The sequence below is a fragment of the Hippocampus bargibanti genome, linkage group LG07, assembly GCF_051943395.1.
Source record: "Hippocampus bargibanti isolate YZ-2025 linkage group LG07, ASM5194339v1, whole genome shotgun sequence".
NCBI lineage: Eukaryota > Metazoa > Chordata > Actinopteri > Syngnathiformes > Syngnathidae > Hippocampus > Hippocampus bargibanti.
Window position 1 is genome coordinate 10,677,247 of NC_142740.1, and position 24,348 is coordinate 10,701,594.

General features: G+C 40.0%; 1 protein-coding gene and 1 long non-coding RNA gene across 8 annotated transcripts in view; one reads left to right on the forward strand and one right to left on the reverse strand.

Moving 5' to 3' along the window:
* col24a1 (collagen type XXIV alpha 1) overlaps positions 1-24,348 on the reverse strand; it is a 158,550-nt gene that overhangs the window by 32,090 nt on the left and 102,112 nt on the right. For 6 of the 7 annotated variants that reach the window (XM_089000674.1, XM_089000678.1, XM_089000676.1 and 3 more), the window contains 15 exons: positions 22,715-22,768; positions 22,101-22,154; positions 21,967-22,020; positions 21,720-21,773; positions 19,301-19,354; positions 18,772-18,879; positions 17,514-17,567; positions 16,901-17,008; positions 16,056-16,109; positions 13,077-13,130; positions 12,936-12,992; positions 12,048-12,101; positions 11,123-11,176; positions 6,933-6,986; positions 198-251 (listed from right to left, as the gene is read on the reverse strand). In XM_089000674.1, the coding sequence (XP_088856800.1) occupies positions 198-251; positions 6,933-6,986; positions 11,123-11,176; positions 12,048-12,101; positions 12,936-12,992; positions 13,077-13,130; positions 16,056-16,109; positions 16,901-17,008; positions 17,514-17,567; positions 18,772-18,879; positions 19,301-19,354; positions 21,720-21,773; positions 21,967-22,020; positions 22,101-22,154; positions 22,715-22,768 (921 nt within the window). The remainder of the gene's footprint in view (positions 1-197; positions 252-6,932; positions 6,987-11,122; positions 11,177-12,047; positions 12,102-12,935; positions 12,993-13,076; positions 13,131-16,055; positions 16,110-16,900; positions 17,009-17,513; positions 17,568-18,771; positions 18,880-19,300; positions 19,355-21,719; positions 21,774-21,966; positions 22,021-22,100; positions 22,155-22,714; positions 22,769-24,348) is intronic. The other variant, XM_089000677.1, reaches the window with a different exon arrangement.
* On the forward strand, positions 22,848-24,318 carry LOC148895397 (uncharacterized). Its single transcript, XR_016115644.1, has 2 exons — positions 22,848-23,394; positions 23,480-24,318. It is a non-coding gene; the product is annotated as an uncharacterized LOC148895397 (long non-coding RNA).

Consider the following 24,348-nt stretch of genomic DNA (forward strand, 5'->3'; position numbering starts at 1 on the left):
CCATGAACCGCACAGCACGTCACTGATTTTGAAGTAGTTTTGGGACATTTTAAGTCATTTTTATTGGTCTTTTTCATTTGACTAAAAATATCAGCCTGCATGTTTTGGGTATTTTAGATGCTATAAAACGTTTTTCTGATGTCAGTTAGGAAACAAAAAAAGGGTGTCGGTTGTCCTTTAAGTGATGTGATACTCACTTCAACTCCAGAAGCTCCATTTAGACCCCTGGCTCCTTTCTTCCCCGCTGAGCCCTGAACACACATATAGAAAGAGAAACATTCTAAGACATGAAAAAAATACACTTTTTGATGTAGTTTGCGTATAGCTCAAGGAGGAATAGAAAATTCCAAAACTTTTCAAGACCATCAGGTCTTCAAGACCTCAAGAGTCCAGGTCATCATCAAGGTCAGCCTCAAGGTCATCAAGAGTCCAGAAACATGATGAGATTTCTTGTTTTCAGTGGATACAACAGCAATTTTTTCTTTTGCAAGTCAAATACAACAAAAAAATGGAAATTGCACATCTAAAATTATATGACACAATTTGATTTGAAAAATAAGCTTTTTTTCTTGAATATCAAGTGTAACTTTTAATGGCGAGCCATACATAAAACCCTTTTGTGTAAAACAGAGAGCAATGCCTTTTTTCTGTACTGTTACCTCAATTCTCTGTCACTTTTTTCACTTTTGAAAGGACTGAAACTCTTCTTAACTGAACCCAATTATTCTCAAAGTATGTGAAAACTGGAAAAAAATACTGGGATTTTTTCACCCTCAGCTGTTGGGTGACATTGAACATGGACATTATATGATAAAGTAGTTGAATGATATTCATTATTTAAAGGGCAAGCAACGTCACTTTTTTTGTTTTTTAACTGACATCAGAAAAACGTTTTATAGCATCTAAAATACCCAAAACATATATTACGTATGAAACGATATTTTTATTCAAATGCAAAGATGCAAATGCAAAACACCAATAAAAATGACTTGAGAAATGTCCAAAATCTGCAAAAAATTGAGCTGCGAATTGGGCATTTTCAGAAAGTCCTGCCCCCAGTTCATGACGCCACGCCAAGACGTCTTGCATTGTTGGAGAATAAAAACAATGGCTTCAGATTCGGATAATATGCTTTCTTGTTACACATCCAGTGATGAATATGATTCAAAGAGTTCTGAAGAAGAAAGCATACATGTTTGCAATCGATTAAATAATTTATTCCGTGTCATTTTGAGGCAAACGGGCGGGGGGGAATGTCTCACCCAAAAAGAGGCAAGAAAATGGCCACCGAGCTGTGAGGAATGAATCAGCCCGTTTCCACAGGCTGATAAATTCCTTCCATGGAGCTTGGACTCCCTCTGCTGGCGGCTTTTGGATGTAACACAAGGTTTTCAAAAAAATCAGTACAGCAAAATACATTGACGTGATGGAAAGACGCTACAATGCGTCTTTTTTACAGTCAGGAGGCGGTCCTTTTCTGACGTCACATACGGACTCGTCACCAACTCAAAAAAAAAGACTTCGTGAATGTTCAGCGCGAGTTTTAAAACGCAAAATATAGCTATATGGGGTGGAATTTTATTAAAATACGCCCAGTAGAAGTAATTTGAAGCCATTTTACAAATTATGGACACAACTTGTCCGGAGACGTCGGTTGTCCTTTAATGGAGGAAAATAAGTTACATAATTGGGACAAAAATAAGTTAATAAAACAGATGAGGTAGGAAAATATGATTACTACAAATTGGAAGGAGCCTTGAATTCATTATTTATTCATTTATTTATTCATTATCCAATCTGCTTTATCCTAACGAGGGTTGCAGGGTGGGTGGGTGCTGGAGCCTATCCCTACCCTGAGACGGTAATAATAATAATAATAATAATAATAATAATAATAATAATAATAATAATAATAATAATAATAATAATAATAATAATAATACATTTCATTTATAAGCGCCTTTATAAGTGCCTTTCAAAACTCTCAAGGTCACAGTCATGGGATGTTTTTTTTTCTGTGGGTGAGCAGCGGCAGCCACACGCGCCAGCATTCACTCAACCTGGAATAACTCAAATATATAGAAAGCTAGCTAGCTAGCTTGTTGGGGTAATTCGCTATACGAATTGTATAGCGAATTACCCCAATATAGCTAATAGCTATCTAATAGATAACTAGCTCAGTAGATAGCTAATAGATAACTAGCTAGAGAGCCAGATAGCGAGCAGACAGAAAATGAATAGCTAGCTAGGTAGCCAGCTAGGTAGCCAGCTAGGTAGCCAGCTAGATAGCTAGCAAATAGACAGCAACTAGACAGCAAATAGATAGCTAGCTAGGTAGCGAGCTAACACGACTCGAGTCCTTGTTTTGACCTTGGTTGCACAAAAGCATCTCATTCAGACTGTAGAACTATTACGGTTATTTAATACCTCTCACAAATCGTCAGTACACTGTTTAAGGGAGCACAACAACCTTTCAAAGAAAATAAATGTGCACAAAAAATATAAAATAAAATACATTTAAAAACATCTAATTGTAACTCACAATTGTCTCTATTGTCAATCGCACAGCACTTAGAACCATCCACACTCCAACTCACACCTTAGGACAATTTTTAGTGTTCAATCACCCTGCCACGCATGATTTTGCAATATGGGAAGAAAACCAGAGAAGCCAGAGGAAACCTACACACGACAGAGGAGAACATGCAAACTTCACACAGTGAGCAGGGACTGAACCTAAGATTTCTTCACTGTGTGGTTGATGCACTAACTAACCACTGGACCACCGGCCCACCCTGAATTTGTTATTGGATTGTATTGGATTTGCCTTTATTAGTGTCACAGTGGACAAATTTACATGTCCACCAAAATGAGGAATGCTTTTCGAATTTTGAGTCTTTTTACAATATATTCTACAGCTAAGACCTACTGCTGTCGCTGCCTTCGTATTTGAGATGTGGGCGGACCTTTCTTGAAGTATACGCTCTTTCTACTCTGACTTGCACATTAATCATTTATTGTTTGTTCGATCAATGTGCACCTAATACATAGGTGGCATCCTGTCAATACTAATAAATACTACTACTACTACTACTACTACTACTACTACTACTACTACTAATAATAATAATAATAATAATACATTTCATTTACAAGCGCCTTTCAAAACTCTCAAGGTCACTTTACAGTCACAGGATAAAGTTTTTCTGTGGGTGTGCAGCGGCAGCCACATGGGCCAGCGTTCGCTCAACCCCGAAGTAACTCAAGTAGATTGAAAGCTAGCTAGCGAGCTAATGGATAGCAAATAAATAGCTAATATAAAGCCAGATAGCAGACGGCTAGCCAGCTTACTGCAGGTCAGCTAGACAGCTAATAGCTATCTAGCTAGCTATTGGATAGCAAATAAATAACGAATAGATAGCCAGATAGTCAACAGCTAGCTAGCTAATAGCTAGCCAGCTAGATAATGGATAGCTAATAAATAGCCAGATAACAGCCAGCCACTAGACAGCTAATAGCCCGGCAGCTAGCTAATGAACAGCTAATAAATAGCTAATAGATAGCCAGCTAGCCAACAGATAGCCAGCTAACAGCCGGCCAGCTATACCGCTAATAGCAAGCCACCTATATAGCTATTAGCGAGCCGGCCAGATAGCCAACTTTTTTTTCGCACATCCTCAAAATTACTTTCTGAATAGTGTCACTACTAGTCTATATGCCTGCCTCGTAGCAATGCAGACGGTGAAAGAGCATTTTCACAATACTGGCAGTCAATACTAGACTGTTGCTGACAGACAGCTCTTTTTACTGTTAATAGGAAAACGATGGGGGAAATAAATAAATAAAAAATGATGGACTAAACGCTGACGGTGATTGGGGCGTACATCTCGATTTAATCGACTATTTTAAAAAATCAGGTTGCACCTTTTGTTTGAACACAGATCATGATTGTTCAAACATTAAATAACAATGAATGTTTACAATCAGTTCTTGATTTAGATTTAAAGACTGCAGTCATTCTAATTAGAGCAGGGGTCGGCAAACCAAAATGTTGAAAGAGCCATATTGGACCAAAAAAACAAAAAACAAATATGTCTGGAGCCTCAAAAAATTAAAAGCCTGATATAAGCCTTATAATGAAGGCAACACTTGCTGTATGTATCTATATTAGCTATATTAGCCTACTATCAAAATGACTAAGTTGGCTACAAATACATAATGAACCTTCATGATTAAATGTTTATTTTCCCTGCAGCGCATCCTGTAGAGAATGACGCACCACGTGACTACTCTGTTGTACGATGCCACCTCGAGTTTAACTTCATTACAATATTAATGAATTATGTTTCATTGCTTTGATGAAATTACAGAAATGCAATAAGGAAATCCGATTTTTGATGTCATTTTTATTTTGACAACAAAATGGAACGTTCATAACGTGCCCCTTATCTGGGCAACAGAGTGCCATAAAACGCAGCCTGCATTTATAAAAATAAAACAGACGCCTTTTGAAAAGGTAAAGTATATAAAATCAAATTAATACAGTTTAAGTTTGATGTCTGTGCAAATGCTAAGCAAGTCAGTGCAAGGGTAAAACGCAGCAGCATCCTCTTCTCTTTTGTCTTTCCACATTACTCTTTTTGTTATTTGAAAACTTCTCGCTACAGAGCAAACATTCAGGCAATCCTTCCGCATTGGCAATGAATGCAAATGATGAGTCCAAGAATCGTTGAATCGTCTGTTCTCCTCAGTTATTTTTCTCTTTTTCCCATTGGGATCCATGGCTCATCACACAGCCGCCGGTTTGTTTACAACAGCCACCTGCCTGGCATCCCGCCCTGCTGATAGAAACGTGTGTCGCAGGCTATGACGCAAATCTTCGTTGACAGAAATGTTGAAATGTAATATTTATTCTACACATTTTACAGCATTGAAAAACATTAAGAATGTTTGTGTCATGTTTGTCCTCCTACAGAAACCATATTAAAACAAAAAATATATTTCTCTCATCCATCTTTTTCCATTTTCAAACATTTTTGAAAAGGCTCCAGGGAGCCACTAGGGAGCACTAAAGAGCGACTGTTCTGCCTTCTCTGCAATATATGTGCTGTTAAACTCGGAAATAGTTGGTGAGGATGTTTTCTGCATTTGTTTTGCAACATGTGCACAAGCCAGTGGTTGGCGCCTGCTTCAGTAGAGTCTGTAATGCTGGCCATGTGTACTGTTGCTGTGTTAAAGAGGTCCAGTAGACACGCTGAAAAGTGAGAAAGTGAGTACTGAAGAAATGTGTGACATTTGACAGATTGGACATTTGTTCAGGGGCTATGATGTGTGAGACTTTATGCTTGTTCTTTTGATGGTAACCGTTTCAGATGGATGTTCATGCGTTATGAGTTAAAATCTGCCCATGGTCAGAGTGGTCATTTGCAATTAAAGGACAACGGACACCCCCGGACAAGTTGCGTCCATAATTTGTAAAATCACTTCAAATGACTTCTACTGACCACATTTTACAAAGATTTTACCGCATATAGCTATATTTTACATTTTAAAACTTGCGCTGAATATTCATGAAGTCTTGTTTTCAAGTTGATGATGATGCCGGAGTGACATCACTGAGGGAACGCCCCTGACTGAGAAAGTGATACACAATGCATTTTGGGTACTTTTTTTTCATTTGAAAACACCATATTGATCGCAAAATTAGAAGATGAACTACATAAATAACGTGATGGTGAATCGTGTGGCAGCCAATTGCGGTAACACGCATAAAGAAGGTGTAAGTTTACACAAATTCCCAGCGGACAAACCAGCCATTTCCAACAGACCAGAGCCGAAGGACAACGAGGAGCTAACTGGAGTTAGCGATGGATAACTCCTCTCAAGCCTGATCATCCGAGTGGCATCCGAGTTCTTTGGTGTAGCCGAAAGGACACTTCGATGACAGTCAAACGGGGTACGTGTTGTAATGCCCCTCAGCGTGAGAGGCACAACACAAGCACCGGACGTTACAATATTATTCCGACAGTCAGTCTTTTCTTTGAATCGAACACAAATCCTTTTCTTGACCCCGTGATTACATTCTAAATAACTGGATGAGTAACAAGAAAGGATCTTTTTTCTGAATCTGAACTCTCTGAAGCCATTTTTTTGATTCTGGAGCAAGGCAGTTTGTGAAGGAGTATCCTGACGAGACGTCACAAACTGGAGGCGGGACTTTCTGAATCTCTCCAGTTTTGAGCTCATTAGCAGCAGTTTTGGACAACTTTACGTCAATGTTATTGTTGTTTTGCGTTTGACTAAAAATATCAGCCTGCGTGTTTTGGGTATTTTAGATGCTATAAAACATTTTTTCTGGTGTCAGTTAGGAAACAAAAAAATTGTGTCAGTTGTCCTTTAACTTGTTTATGTGACTGTGTGTGTTTTTTTGGGGTGGTATCACGTGTTTTCAAAAGATTATTTAGCGTGGTAAAAACTCATGTTGGCCCAACATTAATACTCAGTCTGATTAGAATATGGGGTGTATGGTCTTCAGTTCTGGAGATCCGGTTATTTTGAGGGGCAGGGTTTAAAAAATGTTTTGATCATTGATCACTATTTGACCACGGGGCCATGCAATTTTGTTATTTTGTTTATTTTTTTTTTGTCAGAACTATATGATTCATCATGACAGTCTGTTAATCATCAAGAAATGTCTTTTTATTTTTTAATAATGCATAAAAATAAAATGGACCAGAGAGGAATAGAGATATCTATATATATATGGATGGATGAATAGATGGCTAGGTGTACGGATGGACGGACGGCCAGATAGATTGATAGACATAGATACACAGAGAGAGGGAGCGAGCGAGAGAAAAAAATATAAAGAGATAGAGAGAGAGAAAGAGGGCAAGAGAGAAAGATTAGAATTGACATGTCAGGAAACTCACCAGAGCGCCCATCTCGCCTTTCCGACCTGGCTTCCCTGGTAAACCTGGTGATCCCTGAACCGAGAAATAAAAATAATATGGATCTTTATTTTCATTCAGAGAATACAATAATTCAAATCTAATAAATAGTGCTACATATCCAGTGCTGACAGTTGCCGTTTTCCCGATTTCTGTTCTTTGCATATTATCATGAACCACATTTTCAGTTCATCATACAAACCAACGTCATTATCACACAGAGACAACCAAAGGGAAATGTAAAATGGAGTTTCTAAATGGTATTTGTAATTTATTTAGACAGAAAGAAAAAAATCCAAACCTACCCATCCACTTTGTTAAAAAGGAGTAGTCCCCTGAACCAAATAGTGGTTAGTGGCACCCTTAGCAATAATAGAAATCCATTGTTTGCGATAACTGAGGATGTGTCTGTGGAGGGAATTTGGCCCCCTCGTCATCATAAATTGGCAGCATTTTTTTCCATATTGATGGGGTTTCTAACATGAACTTTCTGTTTAAAGGACAACCGATGTCTCCGGACAAGTCGTGTCCATAATTTGTAAAATGTGTCACGGTTTGCGAGGTGGTGATGGCGGGTTCGGATCCCAAAAAGCAGGCAGGAGGCAGCAGGAGGTTGTTTGACAAATTGTATTAAAATAAAGTCAGCAGGAACAAAATGTAAAACATCAAAATGATCTGAATGGAAAAAATACAAAGTAGCAAAAGAAAACCAAAAGTAAAAGCCCGCCAAGGTTAAACAAACACGTACACGATGCATGCTGATTGGCCAATCTGATTGGGACGACCAGCACCTGTGCAGGTGCAGGCGAGGCCGACAGCGCCCCCCGTTGGTCGCCAACCAGATCATGACAGTACCCCCCCTTCAAGGGGCTGCTTCCAGAAGTCCCAACAGTCTCCCAAAAGGTCCACGGATCGTCGTGGGCGTGAGTGCGATCCCTCTCGCACGTTCACGCGACCGCGCATGGCTCTGCGTGGACGTCGAACTGCCAGGCGCAGAATGGCACCCCGTACGGCCGTATGGGACCAGGTCTCGGCCGGACGCCGACGTGGGCGTGAACTGCCCGGCTCCGGGGGAACGAGACCAGTCCAGAGCCGCTCCGGGATCCAGCGGTGAGCGGGGTCTCGGACTGACGTTGACGCGGACGTTGCACGGCTCGTCGTGGATGAGACTCAATTCGTCATGCACGACGACAGCGTGGCTGGACGTGGGCGTGCAATGCCAGTCACCCAGTGTCACCCTGGACGGCCACCTGGAAGGAGGTCTCGGCCGGACGTTTACGTGGACGTTGCGGCTCGTCGAGTGATGCAATTCAAACTCGACGAGGCTTGCGCTAACGTGGACGTAGCATTGCCAGGCACAGGGTGGAAATGAGACGGGTCCGATGTACCTGCGGGATCCGATGGTTGGCCGATTCATTCTGTCACGGTTTGCGAGGTGGTGATGGCGGGTGCGGATCCCAAAAAGCAGGCAGGAGGGAGCAGGAGGTTGTTTGACAAATTGTATTAAAATAAAGTCAGCAGGAACAAAATGTAAAACATCAAAATCATCTGAACGGAAAAAATACAAAGTAGCAAAAGAAGACCAAAAGTAAAAGTCCGCCAAGGTTAAACAAACACGTACACGATGCATGCTGCAACCAAGCAGCAAACAGACAATGAATCGGCACCGGATGATCGTGCCAGGTGTCCTTTTAAGTGTCATTGATTATAACGACCAGCACTTGCGAGGCTGCCGGCAGGGCTGACGTCGCTACCCGCTGGTCGCCAATCTGATTGGGACGACCAGCACCTGTGCAGGTGCAGGCGAGGCCGACAGCGCCCCCCGTTGGTCGCCAACCAGATCATGACAAAATGTCTTCAAAGGACTTCTACTGAGCGTATTTTACAAAGATTCCACCGCATAGAGCTATATTTTACTTTTTAAGACTCGCGCTGAATTTCCGGAAGTCTTGTTTTTGAGTTGGTGACAAGTCTTCACCCTACGTCACTGAAGGAACGCCCTTGACCGAAAAAAAAGTACACATTGTAGCAGTCCTTCCATCACGTCAATGCATTTTGCTGTACTTTGGTCTGAAAATTTTGTGTAGGACCAAAAAGAGGCAAAAGAGGGCGACAAAGCTCCATGTAAGGAATTAATCAGCCTGTGGAAATGGACTGATTAATTCCTTACACGGCTTGTCCTTGGACACGACTTGTCTGGACAAGCGACAAAGCTCCATGTAAGGAATTAATCAGCCTGTGGAAACGGGCTAATTAATTCCTTACACGGCTTTGTCGCCATTTTCTGCCTTTTTTGGGTGCAAAATTTCCCACCCCTGATGCCTCAAAATGACACGGAATAAATTATTTAATCGATTGCAAACATGTATGCTTTCTTCTTCAGAACTATTTGAATCATATTTATAACTGGATGAAGACATTCACATTTCACTGTGGGGATAATGTTCTTCTGATCAAATGATGTGCCATTATGACCCCAAGCAGCACATGTTCCAAAAAGTTAAACTTTTGACTCATTCGTCCACAGAATTTTTTTTTCTCCAAACTCTTGAGGATTATCAAGAGGACTTTTGCCAAATGTGAAATCGCCATCTGTGATGTTTTTGGAAGGCAGTGATTTTCAGCTGGGAACTCTCCTTGGGATGCCATTCTTGGCTCGTGTCATTCTTTTGAAAAAATAGTGAACACTGACCTGAACTGACGCCAACAAAGTATGGAGCTCTTGAGATGTTGTTCTCAGTTCTTTTGCCACTAATTTGATGAGTCGTCATCGTACTCTTGAAGTAATTTTAAATTGTTGACCATTTGTGGAAATGTCTACCATTGTTTCAAGTTTGACCCATATGTCAGGAAAAGGTTACAAAGCCATTTCCTAAACTCTGGGGCTTCAGCAGAACAATTTACATCATATATTTTTTTTCTCTTTAATTTCTTCTTGAGTTTCTTTGGATCGTGCACAATCCGTTTGTTTCTTGAAATCACTTTATAATTTAATTTTGTGACTCAAAAAATGTCGTTCTTCGACTGTGAAATTGAGCTCAGCTTTTTCAAAATGTCATTATTTACTTTGATGAAAAGGTATCTTCAGCGATCATCTGTACTTCTTTGAAAGTGTCGGACGTTTCGCTTCTCATCCGAGAGGCTGCATCAGCTAACTAAAATTTTGCTGGTAACTCTGGCCCATTACATATATTCTTATTGCCCAGATGTGGCGGTGCCAGACCTCTGCTATGATAGGTCCCCGCTCTCAGCTTGGGGGGAGCAGAGGACTATTCCCTAAGGCTACATTGATTACTTCTATCAGCTTTTAGTTAGCTGACAAAGCCTCTCAGATGAGAAGCGAAACATCCGACACCTTCAAAGAAGTACAGATGACGGCAGACAAAATCTTTTCATCGATTGACCACTCCTGTACAATTGAGAGCTTACACAAACGTCAAACTGTTACTTTTTTATTTAATAAGGGGTGGCGAGATGGGGAGGGGGCAATTACATTTTAACATCGAGACATGTAGTTTCTGTGTGATGTTAAAATTGGTTTGGTTAACCGAAACCTTTGGATAAATATGCAAATTACACAGAAATCACTGGACATACTTCATAATGTGGTACTTTGCTCAGAAGCTATTAACTCATTCACTGCCATCCCCGAATTTATTCAGGATATGAAAAAATTGAATTTGTTTTTGGTTTTTCTTGCGTGGATGCCGATAAAGCGCTGGTCAGACCTCTGGCAATGTTTTTTTTCTCTTCCACGAGGAGGCAGCATTTTCCTTTTTTCCACGTTTTCTTCCAGCTTCAGCTGTTGTTAAAGCGCTTATAAACCAATTTGTGGTATTGCATTGTATTTTGGACAGCCACCCTTATTTCAAGCTCATATAACTCCAGACACATATAATTTAGGAATTAACTTTTTTTCTGATGAGAGTCTAAGGTTTCTTACGCTGCATTGAATGTTTATGTAGTCTTAAAACTCAATATTCTGTGGGTCCTGCAATTTCAGTGAAAATGACAAAAACCCTGGCACTGGAGTGAACACAGTTTTGCACGTCTGTCAGTGAATGAGTTGAATATTAATGTAAGACAGGGTTGTTTTAAGTTGCGAATATGTGTCACAAAATGAAATATTTAATACTTTGCAGACCTATGCCTGCAGAGGTTTACTGACTTACAGGAGGTCCTGATGGTCCTGCAGCCCCACGTGGTCCAGTGGTACCAATGTGTCCCTGAAATGAATATAATTATTCGTTCTTTTGTTCATTCGTTACCACTTCATCCTCACCAAGGATCCCATCCCAGCAGGCAAGGGACACCCTCAAGCGGATGCCAGCCAATCGCAGTAACAAAATTAATGTTCATTGATTTTTTTTTTTTTTATTATGCTTGTTCAGAGCTAAATCAGCAATGACACATGAACTGTGTGTTGCGCTGCTAAAAACATTTGGTTTTCAGCTTATTGTCGTGCCATGCACCAATTTGTCATCGCTTGATATCCAGTACAGCTGTGGTCAAAAGTTTACATACATTTGTGAAGACCATCATATCATGGCTCTCTTGAGTTTCCAGTTATTTCTACAACTCAGATTTTTCTTTGATAGAGTGATTGGAACAGAGACTTCTTTGTCCCAAAAAAAACATTCATTAAGTTTGGTTCTTTTATGAATTTATTATGGTTTAATAGAAAAAGTGATTACATGTGCTGGGTGAAAAATATACAAAGCAACACGAATTAGCAATTTGGGTGACTTAGAAAGTTGTGTCAGTGAAATGAGCTTCATAGTTTAGACTCTTAACTTCTTGTGAGTGATTATGAGTGACTACAGTTGGTGACTTCTCTGAGGCCATTTAAATAGGGCTCATTGAATGCAATCACCCACAAACACTACAATGGGAAAGTCAAAGGAGCTAAGCATGGATCTAAAAAAGCCAATCATTGACTTAAACAAGTCAGCAAAGACACTTGGAGCCATTTCAAAGCAGCTACAGGTCCCAAGAGCATAATTTTGCCGCTCTGGTTCTCCGGGCATGTGTTAATTCAATGGAATGTGTTTTCAATGTTTTGTATTTATGTCAATAATGTTCCTCTTTTTTTCCTACCTGATATCCTTCATCTCCTGGTTCTCCACGGTCACCCCTTCCTCCTGGTGTCCCCTGTTTAAAAATAAATGTATTCAATATTGTTTTCAAAAGGTTTCATGAATTCATCCAGTTTAAAATCATATGTGGGATTCAATAACATTTAATCGACAAATCGCACCGACTAAACCATATTACCGACTCATTTTGGCCTATGATATGAATACAACAGTGAAAAGATTGCTTTTTTGATAACATGGAACCTCTTAAAAAATGTATTCAGCGTATACATACATGGTATAAAATACATATCGCTGAGCATATCTTTACCGACACTGAAAGGTTTGAAAATGTTTCAAAAATTAAACGTGAATAAGTTTAAGTTGCCCTTGCATAAATGTGGCCTTTAAAGGATAAACGTGTTTTTGTGGGATTAGAGCTGTCCAATCTAACCTCTAATTGATGAACTAACTAAAAAAGTGTGTCCGAGAAAAATAGACCAAGCAGTGCATGTCACGTAAATGTGTTTACTTCATGGCAAAAAGTGTCACTTTGATCCTCAAAACATATTTTTTTATTGTTTTCTTTTTGTTATTTGTTTGATGTATGTACTTTTGTAGGCTGCCATGTAGTCGAGTGTTTATCATGCCTGCTTCACTGTGCAAAGGTCGTGAGTTCAAGACCTGGTCACAGGCCTGTGTGGGTTTTCTCCGTGTCCTCGAGTTTCCTCTGTGTGCCCTGCGATTGGGTGGCAACCAATTCAGGGTGTCCCCAGCCTAGTGCCTGAAGATTTATTACGTTGTATTTATTTAGTTATTTGTTTGTTTGTTGTCGTTTTACTGTCCATGTTTAAACAGAATGTGGGGACTATGAGATCAGAAATTATTTTGAAAGCAAAGCAAGACCTACTGGTTCACCTAAGGGCCCTGGTGGTCCTGGGATCTTATTGTCCTCGCCTGGATAACCCTGAAATACAACAATTACAGTAAATATATCAACTTTTATCTCTCAACTCATGAACTTGAAAGAAGGTTAAAATTAGAATGTTACCTTTTCACCTTTAGAGCCTGGGGGTCCAATGGGCCCCTGCTTACCAGGATGACCCTAAACAGAATCGGAATCAGAACATTTTAATTTTAAAAAATGATACTTCTCAATATTCAATTACCAAAGCTAGTACTGCATACAGTGTCTGAAACTCATGACAAAAAGTTAGCGGACACCCGGGCAGACTACTCTGAAAAGTTTCCTGTCCGGCCATGAAGTTGCCTGCCCCATTTTTCACAACTTGAAACACAATAAGACTAATAAAAAAAATCCCTTATTGCAAAGTATAAAGGATTTTTTTAAATTAAGGAAGTACCTACCACAAATGCTCCCTTGCTTATAATTGATGGTAAATATCCCTTGCTGAAGATTTTGCTCCAGTTGTCATTTGTCGTCATGGAGCGCAATGCTTGTGTTGCGGTGTCTGCTCAAAGCCACATAGACTCCGCTTTCTAAGCGGCTTTCAAAACTCTTAAGTACACTTTACAGTCACGGTATAGTCCGAAGCACGAAACAGGCTTCTGATAGGCTGCCGTGCCGAGTACGCAAATCGCCAAGCGAACGTTAGTTTGGCAATTTGCATACATACATAAAGTTTTGAAAGGCACTTAGAAAGAGGAGTCCACGTGGCTTGTAGCGGTTTGCTTGTAGCTTTTGCTTTACTGAATAAAACAAATGTTTGATTTGAAAAAAAAAAGTTTTTGTTTTTGTTTTTTTCTTGAAGAAGTTGTCTGCCACCCGGGCCTTTTGACGTTTTGAATGTTGTACGCTTGACGTAAAAGTTGTACGCCTCGGGCAGACGTTATTTCAAACACAGTTGTATATAAAACTAAAATTCAGCTTGAATTGTTTTCGATTTGCTTGAAGTTTGATAATCAGTAAGCAGTTGAGGTGATGCATTAAAACAAAAGTGTACTGAAAATACAGACACAAAAATTGGGGATTATTTAAAAAAAAACGCAGAAGTCTCTTTTGGATTTGTGTTTGCTTTATGTAATATATATCAGAATAAGCAATTACAGTGATACCTCATCTTACGAACTTATTTGGTTCCCAGATAGTGTGTGTAAGGCGAAACATGTTTTCCAAACATTCATTTATAATTAAAACATTATTTTTCCATAGGAAACCATTAAAAATGAGAATAATGTGTTCCCAGGTCCCCATAAAACATCATTTTCTACTTAATAAGCCTTAAAATTACACAAAATATCCCTTATTTTATGCATAATAAATGTGCTATTGTATTGTAATTAAAGAAATAAAATGTACTGTATAATAATGTTGTTTTATTTACCTTTGTGATGGTCGATGTAGTTGCCTCTTGATGATATCTGACTGAAGTTGCAGTGCTTTCTCGGCAATAATACCCTCACACACTGTCCCCTACTAGCTGCTTTTTGTTAATCCAAATCAACAGAAAATTTTCAACCTCTTCTATTGCCTGGGACCGTTGCTTAGAAAACAAATAAACACCCTTAGCCACACGTAGCAATGGTCGACTTAGCATAATGGTACTGGGACGCTAAGTCACACAAAGGCACACCTCGTTCGGGTTTGTTCAATGCTCTCCTCTTTCTGCTCTACCGTAATTTTCTTTTGTGTCCTCGTTGGCTTAACACGAGCATTTGGTGGGGTATTTTTCGGTCCCAAAAAAGCTAAAGTATCCACTCCATAACAAACCACATATGCATATGAGTCCACTCAAAGAATATGAGTTTGGAAAAGTAGTCCGGAAGCAACGGTGGCGCTGTTCGGCCGTGTGTTTTAGTGTTTTTCCAGCCAGCCATTGTGGCGCTCCGTCTGTTTCCCAAAAACTAGTTTGTACGCCAAGATTATATTCTTGCGAATTTAATGTTCATAAGGCAAAAAGTATGTGAGCTAAAGCGTTCGTAAGCCGAGGTATCCGACTCAGGATATCAGGCTATTTGATTAGTACATTTTTAAGTCATTGTAGCCTAACTGAGTAGATGTGATATTTATGGAACGCTAAATGCTTAACCCTTTACTGACGATTGTGCCAAATTCGGTACACTAAAGATAAAGGCTTATATATCGAGAACAATGAAGGTAGCAGTTCATGTGCTGATTGGGACTGATGCAGCACAAGTTACAGCTCCCTTTAAACAGGTTATGGGGAGCTATACCTTTAAAGGACAACCGACGTCTCCGGACAAGTTTTGTCCATAATTTGTAAAATGGCTTCAAATGACTTCTAGTGCGCGTATTTTACAAAGATTGCACCGCATACAGCTATATTTTACGTTTTAAGACTTGCACTGAATATTCCGGAAGTCTTGTTTTTGAGTTGGTGACGAGTCCTCACTCTACGTCACTGAAAAAACACCCCTGACCGAAAAAAGGACACATTGTAGCAGTCCTTCCATCATGTCAATGCATTTTGCTGTACTTTGGTCTGAAAACGTCGTGTGGGACCAAAAAGCGGCAGAAGAGGGCAACAAAGCTCCATGTAAGGAATTAATAAGCGTGTGAAAACGGGCTGATTAATTCCTTACACGGCTTTGTCGCCATGTTCTGCCTTTTTTGGGTGCGAAATTTCCCACCCCTGATGCCTCAAAATGACACGGAATGAATTCTTTAATCGATTGCAAACATGTATGCTTTCTTCTTCAGAACTATTTGAATCATATTCATAACTGGATGAGTAACAAGAAAGCATATTCTCCGAATCTGAAGCCATTGTTTTGATTCTCGAGCAAGGCAAGACGTCTTGCCGTGACTGAAACTGGCCACTTCCGGTTTCAAATTGAAGTACTTTTTAGACACTAAGTCCTTTTTATTGGAGTTTTGCATTTGACTCAAAATATCACACTGTGTGTTTTGGGTATTTTAGATGCTGTAAAACGTTTTTCTGACGTCAGATAGGAAACAAAAAAGTGACGCCGGTTGTCCTTTAATAGTGATTTTGCACATTGTGCACATACTGTACGTTCATATAAAACCACAAGCAGAGTAGCTCACCGTATATCCTGCCAATCCCGGTTGCCCTTCCTTACCCATGATGCCAGGTTGACCCTAAAAATGTAATCAATCAAACAAACAAACAAAAACAAACAAATAAATAAATAAATAAATAAATAAATAAATAAATAAATAAATAATTGATAAATAAATAAAACACAGACACAAATTGTGGCTCAGAGCTTATTGCGGTTTGGTTAAATATAAACCTGGTTTCAACCACAAGCACTGCTGCGGCGAAAGATAAATCTTGTCTCTATCGTTCACATGTTTAAAATGGGTTTGGACCAAAGAATGTTTTTAATAAGAAATGGATTTTAAAGAATGTATTCCTACCCACTAGAATTTTGTGACAATCTTGTTTTCCGTTCGGCTTTTCCTTTCAGGGGTCGCCACAGCAAATCAGTGCCCTCCATTTAATCCAATTTTGTGCATCCTCTTCTCTCACACCATCTACCTTCATGTACTCTTTGACTACATCGATAAACCTCCACTTAGGTGAATGAGTCCTCAGGTTTTTGCTGTACAATGTGCAATAACAATTAATATTTTAATTTGAATTCCAGTTGTGTATTTAAATACACAAATTGTGGTGTATTTAAATACATGCTATTCTGGATCTGTAACATATCCTAATGTTCTTCTGTGTTCATTAGAACCAGATTTAAACACTGCACTTATACTGTTTCAATATTTAGGCACCTGGCAAATCATAACGACACCGACTGCAGTTCAAATTAAGCAAGGAGTGATTCACTGAATTCATTCATTCACTGTTTTGAACAGGCTTTAAACATTTCCGACGATTCATAATCACGTAAAAGGAAGAAGAATCGAGAACTCACAGGAGGCCCTCGAGTTCCTCTGGCACCTTTTGGCGACGTCTCGCCTCGTAGGCCGATGTCACCACGGTCTCCAGGTTCACCAACAAGACCAGAGGGACCTCTCTCTCCCTGGGTAAACACATGGTTTTATTCGTATTAGATTTGACATAACAGGACATAACACAGAGGAAATGATGATGATGATGATGATAATAATAATAATAATAATAATAATAATAATAATAATAATAATAATAATACATTTCATTTATAAGTGCCTTTCAAAACTCTCAAGGTCACTTTACAGTCACAGGATACGTTTTTCTGTGGGCGAGCAATGGCAGCCACACGCGCCAGCGTTCACTCAACCCGGAAGAAACTCAAATAGAATAGTAAGACAAATAGATAGAAAGCTAGCTAGCAAGCCAATAGATAGTTACTAGCTAGCCAGCCAAATAGCTAGCCAGCCAGATAGCTATTGTACGGTATTACAGCAAAGACAAAGAGAATAGACTTAGCACAATATTTGTTACTAATGTCTACATAAACAAAAGTCAAAAGAACAAAAAAAACCTAAATAACAAATAATATGACAACACATGATGCTTGTTAATAATGTTGTATAGATGCTTACCTTCTTTCCAATGCGCCCCCTGTTTCCTGGGGACCCTAGTTTTCCTTCTGGCCCCTGTAATTAAAAAAACAAAATAAAAGGAATCATCATAATAAAAAAACAAAAATTAACATAAATACCAGAGACAAAATCAAGATGATTGAATATTGTAAACACATTACAATGGATGTATTTCTGGTGTGGTGTTCATGTATTCTTCTATACTGTATGCACTTTTTCATTTATTAGCTAAAAAATGTTTATGGCTTTTATGCTCAAGCTAAAGTTGTAGAAGCACTACTTTGTTTTGCATTGCATCTTGATACCAACAAACTACAGTATGATGAAATAATTGAGGTATTCTATTCAAATTATGCCCTGTTGTCATCTTCTCACGTTCTTTGGCAATTGCAAACACTTCTTGAGAGGGTGTCGATTATTCAAGCATTTTCTGTATTTTGCGGCACATCTCTGTCTTTGTGCACATCAGCTGTGAAACTAAATGATGTCATATCATTTTATGTCAGTCTGTGTTTGTATTTTCTTTGCTGGTAGACAGAAGTCCTGACCAGGTGCATTTTTTAGGTTAAGTTTTTTCAATGTTATGAATGATTATTGCATCAGAGATTAAGTTAAAATATTTTCAAGACACAAGTGAACCTCTCTGGGTGTACAAAACTTCCTTTTGGTATGTATGTAATGTGTTATATCTTAGAGCAGTTATTTTCAACAACTGTGCCGCGGCACACGAGTGTGCCGTGAGAGATCGTCAGGTGTGCCGTGAGAAACTATCCAATGCCCCTTTTTCAAATTTACAATTTTACAAACATTTATTAATCATTTTCTGCCAATATTATGTCATTGTCCTGTGCTGAAAAGACTGGGAGGGTAATTTAATATTCGTCCGTGTGGCAACACGTCACCTCTTTCCTGCGACATGGTTCGTGGTGTGCCGCAAAAAAATTCCAATGTAAAAAAACGTGCCCTGGTTCAAAAAACGTTGAAAAACACTGCCTTAGAGGGCCTCCATCAGAGGAGCTGCAATTTCTAGCAAATTTAGATACGTGTAAATGAAGTATAGGGCGACCTCTGCTGGTATACAGTGGCATTAATTTGATTCGGAGCAACAAATGTCGATTTTTTTTAGCTAGGATAAAAGGTTATGATGAGTCTATGAAAAAAAATACACACAATTCAATAACTATACATGATTTTTGCATTTATTTCCTTCAGTGTGCAGTTGTTTTATATCTAAATAAAAAATGTTGACGATACATACACGAAAGCCCTGTTTCCCTGGTTGTCCAGGTGGCCCTGCAGGTCCTGGGTCACCTTCTATCCCTTTATCACCCGGCTCTCCTCCTGGCCCACACTCGCCAGGCTCACCCTGAAATGAAGTCCAGATGAAAGTCCATCCATCCATTTTCGAGATCACTTTATCCTAATTAGGATCGCGGGGATTGCTGGAGCCTATCCCAGCCGTCTCCGGGCACTCGGCGGGGGACACCCTGAATTGGTTGCCAGCCAATCGCAGGGCACACAGAGACAAACACCCATTCGTGCTCACACTCACACATAGCAAATATTTTGAGTGTTCAATCAGCCTGCCATGCATGGCTTGGAATGTGGGAGGAAACAGGAGTACCCGGAGAAACCCCACGCAGAACCAGGGAGAACATGCAAACTCCTCCACACAGGAAGGCCGGACCGGGTCTTGAACTCCCGGCGTCTGCACTGGGAAGCCGGTGCGCTAACCACTACCAGGCCACTTCTTATTTATTTCATTAATATTTTTTTTATTTATTTACCTTGGGTCCATCATTCCCTTGAGGACCAGCTTCACCGGGCGGCCCAGGGGCACCCTACAAAGACATGATTTATAAAATACAATTTACATTTTATGTTGGACAATTGAAATGGAATTCTGTAACACTGCAAATTTCACTTTGAAATGCATGGTGATACAACAACAAAAACTTACCAACCATACAGCTACCATGTTTCAAAAATAATACTGTACATTTGCTACTAATTGTATACAAATGAATGGGACTACAAAACAATTGTGTTCTAACAATTAAGTTTTAAACGATTTCAGTGATTCATGCGTCGTGATAACTGTTTAGTCGACATAGTGCACAAATGCACAAATTGAAATATGAGAGGAAGAAAAACAGACACGCTGGTAGGTTGGAAGAGAAGAAAGGAAATGTGAAAGAAATAAACAAAATAACTTAATATGAAGAAATGTTTATCCCGTGTTGCAATATCATTGAGGGTATTTTGCATCTTTTCACCCAACTTTGACCCAGAAAGGCTACAACATCCTGTACCCTACCCTGAACGGGTAAACAATATACAATTCGACAAAATTGTCGAATACCTGAACTACTGGACTCCTACGACTGTGTAAGCTCTCAGTCGTACAGGAGTGGTCCATCGATGAGAAGGTTTCTTCAGCCGTCATCTGTACAAATTTGAAGGTTTCGGACGTTTCGTCTCCTATCCAAGAGGCTTCGTCAGCGAACTGAAGTCTGACTGGTCGTATCGGCCCTATTTATATATCCCTAATGTCCAGCCATGGCGGCGTCGGACACAGCTATGATAGGTCCCTACTCAGAGGACGCAGAGGACCACTCCCTGTTGCCCCACTGATTGTTCCTACATTCCTGACTAACGACTGGCCCATTTCCCCCACTCCCACCGGTATCACCTCATCAGCATTATGAATGTTGCCTAACCTGTTTTGCCTCAGCAGGCTATTGTATGAACGATCCAAATTGAAACTCACCCCACCAGACCGGTTTAATGAAGCATTTTGTTGTTTTATAAGAATCGCTTCTTTTACCCCCCTTTCAAACCATCTATGTTCTTTCGCTAAGATTTTAACCTCATTGTCGTCAAATGAGTGGTTGCTAGCTTTTAGGTGCAAATGTACTGCCGATTGAGGCCCACTTGTATTATCCCTGCGATGTTGATAAAGTCTTTTTTTGAGAATTTGTTGAGTCTCCCCAATGTACTGCCCTTTACAATTTTCATTCTTACAATGTATGGAATAAACTACATTACTTTGTTTTTCATTTGGTAGCCTATCTTTTGGATGCAATAATTTTTGCCTTAACGTGTTTATCGGTTTGAAATAAGTAGGAATTTTGTGTTGCCAAAGGACTCTTTGTAATTTTTCAGAAACTCCTGCAATGTAAGGTACTGCTACTCCTCTCCTTTTTGTGTCTTGAGAATTATTGGTTTCATTCCCTATTCTTTCTTTCTGACATTTGTTGAATGACCACTGAGGGTACCCACAGTTAGTGAGTGCTCGCCTGATATGTTTTGACTCAAAACATATCGGGCGAGCACTCACACATGTTTTGATCCGTTCCCAGGTCCTTATAAAACATAATTTCCTACTTTCTAATTTTCTAAGTTTTAAAACTACACAAAATATACATTGGGGGGCGGGAAATAGAGGACCAAAACAAACCGGCTGCCATTTTCTTGCCAGGAGAACGGGCTCGTTCGCGAATGACACATCACACATTGTGGCATCTCCGTGTGTATCCCGAAAAATAGTTCGTAAGCCAAGGAAAATGTTTCATAAATTTAACATCCGTAAACCAAAGAGTCCGTAGGCCATGGGGTTCGTAAACCGAGGTATCACTGTACATTGGGTGTCTGATTTTGCAACAAATAATAAAAATTATTATTTATGTGAAGAACGTGGTCAGAAAAAGCCGATTCCTGAAGATGGTTGAAGAACCTTTTCAGGGAAGGTGGTGACACAGAGGACGTCCTATCAAGGGTTTACAGTTTGTCATGAAAGGATTGAGATGGTTAGGTGAGGCAAGGAAGCGTATTTCATGCACAAGTAGCTTCACTTAAGTATAAATACATTTTAAATAATTCACAAACTAAAATTTAAAGGCACTTCAAAGCAACGTTGCAAAGTATTATGCACAATAAAAAACTGAATGAATATACAGTAAAGTCTCGTTATATCGATATCGGTTATATCGATAGTACTGCTTATTACGATACTATTTCTATGAACGCAAGGAGAAAATCTACATGCCGCAGGATCGGATATATCGATAGTCCGGTTATATCGATATTTTTTCCGACTCCCGAGAATATCGATATAACGAGACTTTACTGTACCATCATCTTCGAATCTATGCAAAGGACGGGAATTAGTATTCCAAACACAGTCATAAGTCTCAAGTTACTCACTCGAATTCCCTGGGGTCCCTGCTCTCCATCATCTCCTGGAGGCCCAACATTGCCCTATGAAGGCCCAACACAAATTCAAGAGCCTGCATGTAGGCCGATCTGCACTGAACAATGTGTTCGACTCTGTTAGACTACGTCTAAATTCCAGGTTCACGTGCTTTCCACATTGCTAGACGTTGCTACAGAATGAATACCCAAATATTGTTTTATGCTTCAGAGGTGCCTGCAATAACATTGTTTTACAGACCTTTAATCCCGGTTCTCCGACAGCACCTGGTTCCCCCTCGACACCAGGCCCACCCTGAGGGAAGCGAGAGTCATATATATTCAGAAGAAGGTCAACAAATATTGAATTGATAGCAGAATATTCCCATAAATTACATCGGGGCCTTGCTCTCCTTCAGGTCCTGCCTCTCCCTGAAGTCCTCTAGGTCCCTACAAGAAAATCCACATTTTGAAAAAAAAAAAAATCAAAGTTCTAAAGTCATTGCTTGACTTCTTGCAAAATCATGGGAATATATCGGCGGAACAGACATAATACACAAATCTAACAGGCAACTCCCAAACAAACATAAGCAGTGCAAAAAAAGGAACTTGATAACATCGACAGAAGCAAGATGAGACCCATAACTAATACCTCCTCTCGTACTATGGAAACCCCACACCTTAACAAATATGTTTGATTGTTTGACATTCTTGATTTCCCTCAGGGCTCAGCTAACTTCCAGGAATATTAAAATACTCCAGCGCAGCTCCTAAAGGGGAGGCCTAAGGTATTGCAGTCTGGATGTGTGAGAAATGCCCAGTGTGAAACAAAGGCACATCTAAAACAATGCCTTTTGTTTTCCACTGCGGCAGTTGCAAGGCTGCTAATTAACTACTTGAAACAACATGCGCAAGCAATGACTTTTTTGGGGGCACATCAACACACAGCATTATTATAGTTTCCAGATGGCTTTCACAAGTGGTGGCAATGGGAAAGAAGGCATACTTACAGCCTCACCATGGGGTCCTCTTTCCCCTGTACTTCCAGTAATACCTGCCATACCCTAGAGACACATACAATATCAGACATGAACTTGCGCAATCAGATCATAGGAACCAACCTCGTCTTCTTCTCCGCACGGCATTCATCATTCGGCAGATAAAAACAAACACCATGAGTGTTTCTGCTATTCCAGTTCTGTTTGAAGCTCAGACATGGGATGGTACCACACATACCACATGGGGCTGTCTTGCAATGCAAGAAAATGTGGTTCTTGAAGTCAAGACATTGTTTTGGCAGGCGCAGACAGCGCACAAATTTGAAACAGTATTCAGTCTAATATTGACAGAGTAGACTTAAAAACTCAATGCATTTGTCCTGCAATAGCAACTGAAAAATGTTGACAGTAGTTTCCATTTACTGAGTTGACTGAGAGGATAAACGTGCTGTGGTTAGCTGCCTTGAGTAAATGGTGAAGATGGAAGAGACTTTGAATAACTGAAGGAGCAAAGCCACAACATTCATTATAGCGTTCATTTGAATCCAGCTTCAACCAGTGGTTACATCGACATCCACTATGGAATTGTCTGCTGGTCAGGCAGCATCACCACCCGGGACAGAAAAAGACTGGAGCGCCTGGTCAAGAGGGCATGTTCTTTCCTGGGCTGCTTGCTGGACTCTCCGGAGGAGGTGGGAAACAGACAGACGCTAGCTAGACTAAAAGCTATGATGGACAGCCCCTCTGACCCCCACCTGTCACTGCTCACCCTAACAGCACTGGGTAGCTCCTTCAGCCAGAGACTGCTACACCTGCACTGCAAGAAGGAGACGTACCGCTGCTCACTCCTACCGACTGCTGTCAGGCTTCTTAATATTCACACACGAATGGAGGAAAAAAAACTGGACTCTTGTATTGTAACCTTTTGTTGACATTGTCCATATATCAAGTATGCTTTTTTATGCTTGCACTATGTATAGTTCTTGATGAAACAATTTTTCACAGTTATCCATTTCACATTTCATTCCTCTGATATTTCTATTAGGCTTAGAATACCATGTTTTTATCTTTTCATCTCCCCAAACCCTTTCAAATTGCTACGGTGGATTGCAAATTTCCCCATTGTGGGACTATTAAAGCCTTTCTGATTCTAATTCTGACACAAATTATATTCATGTAGAAATCAACAGGAAAATGTCAGGCCTCTAGTAAATATTTTCTACAATCACTAGATGACACGACCTATCCAGAGACAGGTCATTTACCTATTTTACATGTTCATGTTTGTTAGAAAATAATCTGTTGTAAATTAAAAAAAATGCCTATTCCATATAATTCCAGTTGATGACCGTTTTATAAGAATATGTCACAAAAATTCTGGGTTGTTGATACGCAATGTTTTCATTAGTATATAGTATATAGCACACGCGCACCCGCACACACGCACACACACACACACACACACACACACACACACACGCACGCACACACACACACACACACACACACACACACACACACACACACACACACACACACACACACACACACACACACACACACACACACACACACACACACACACACACACACACACACACACACACACACACACACACACACACACAATTCTGCAAGTACTGAAT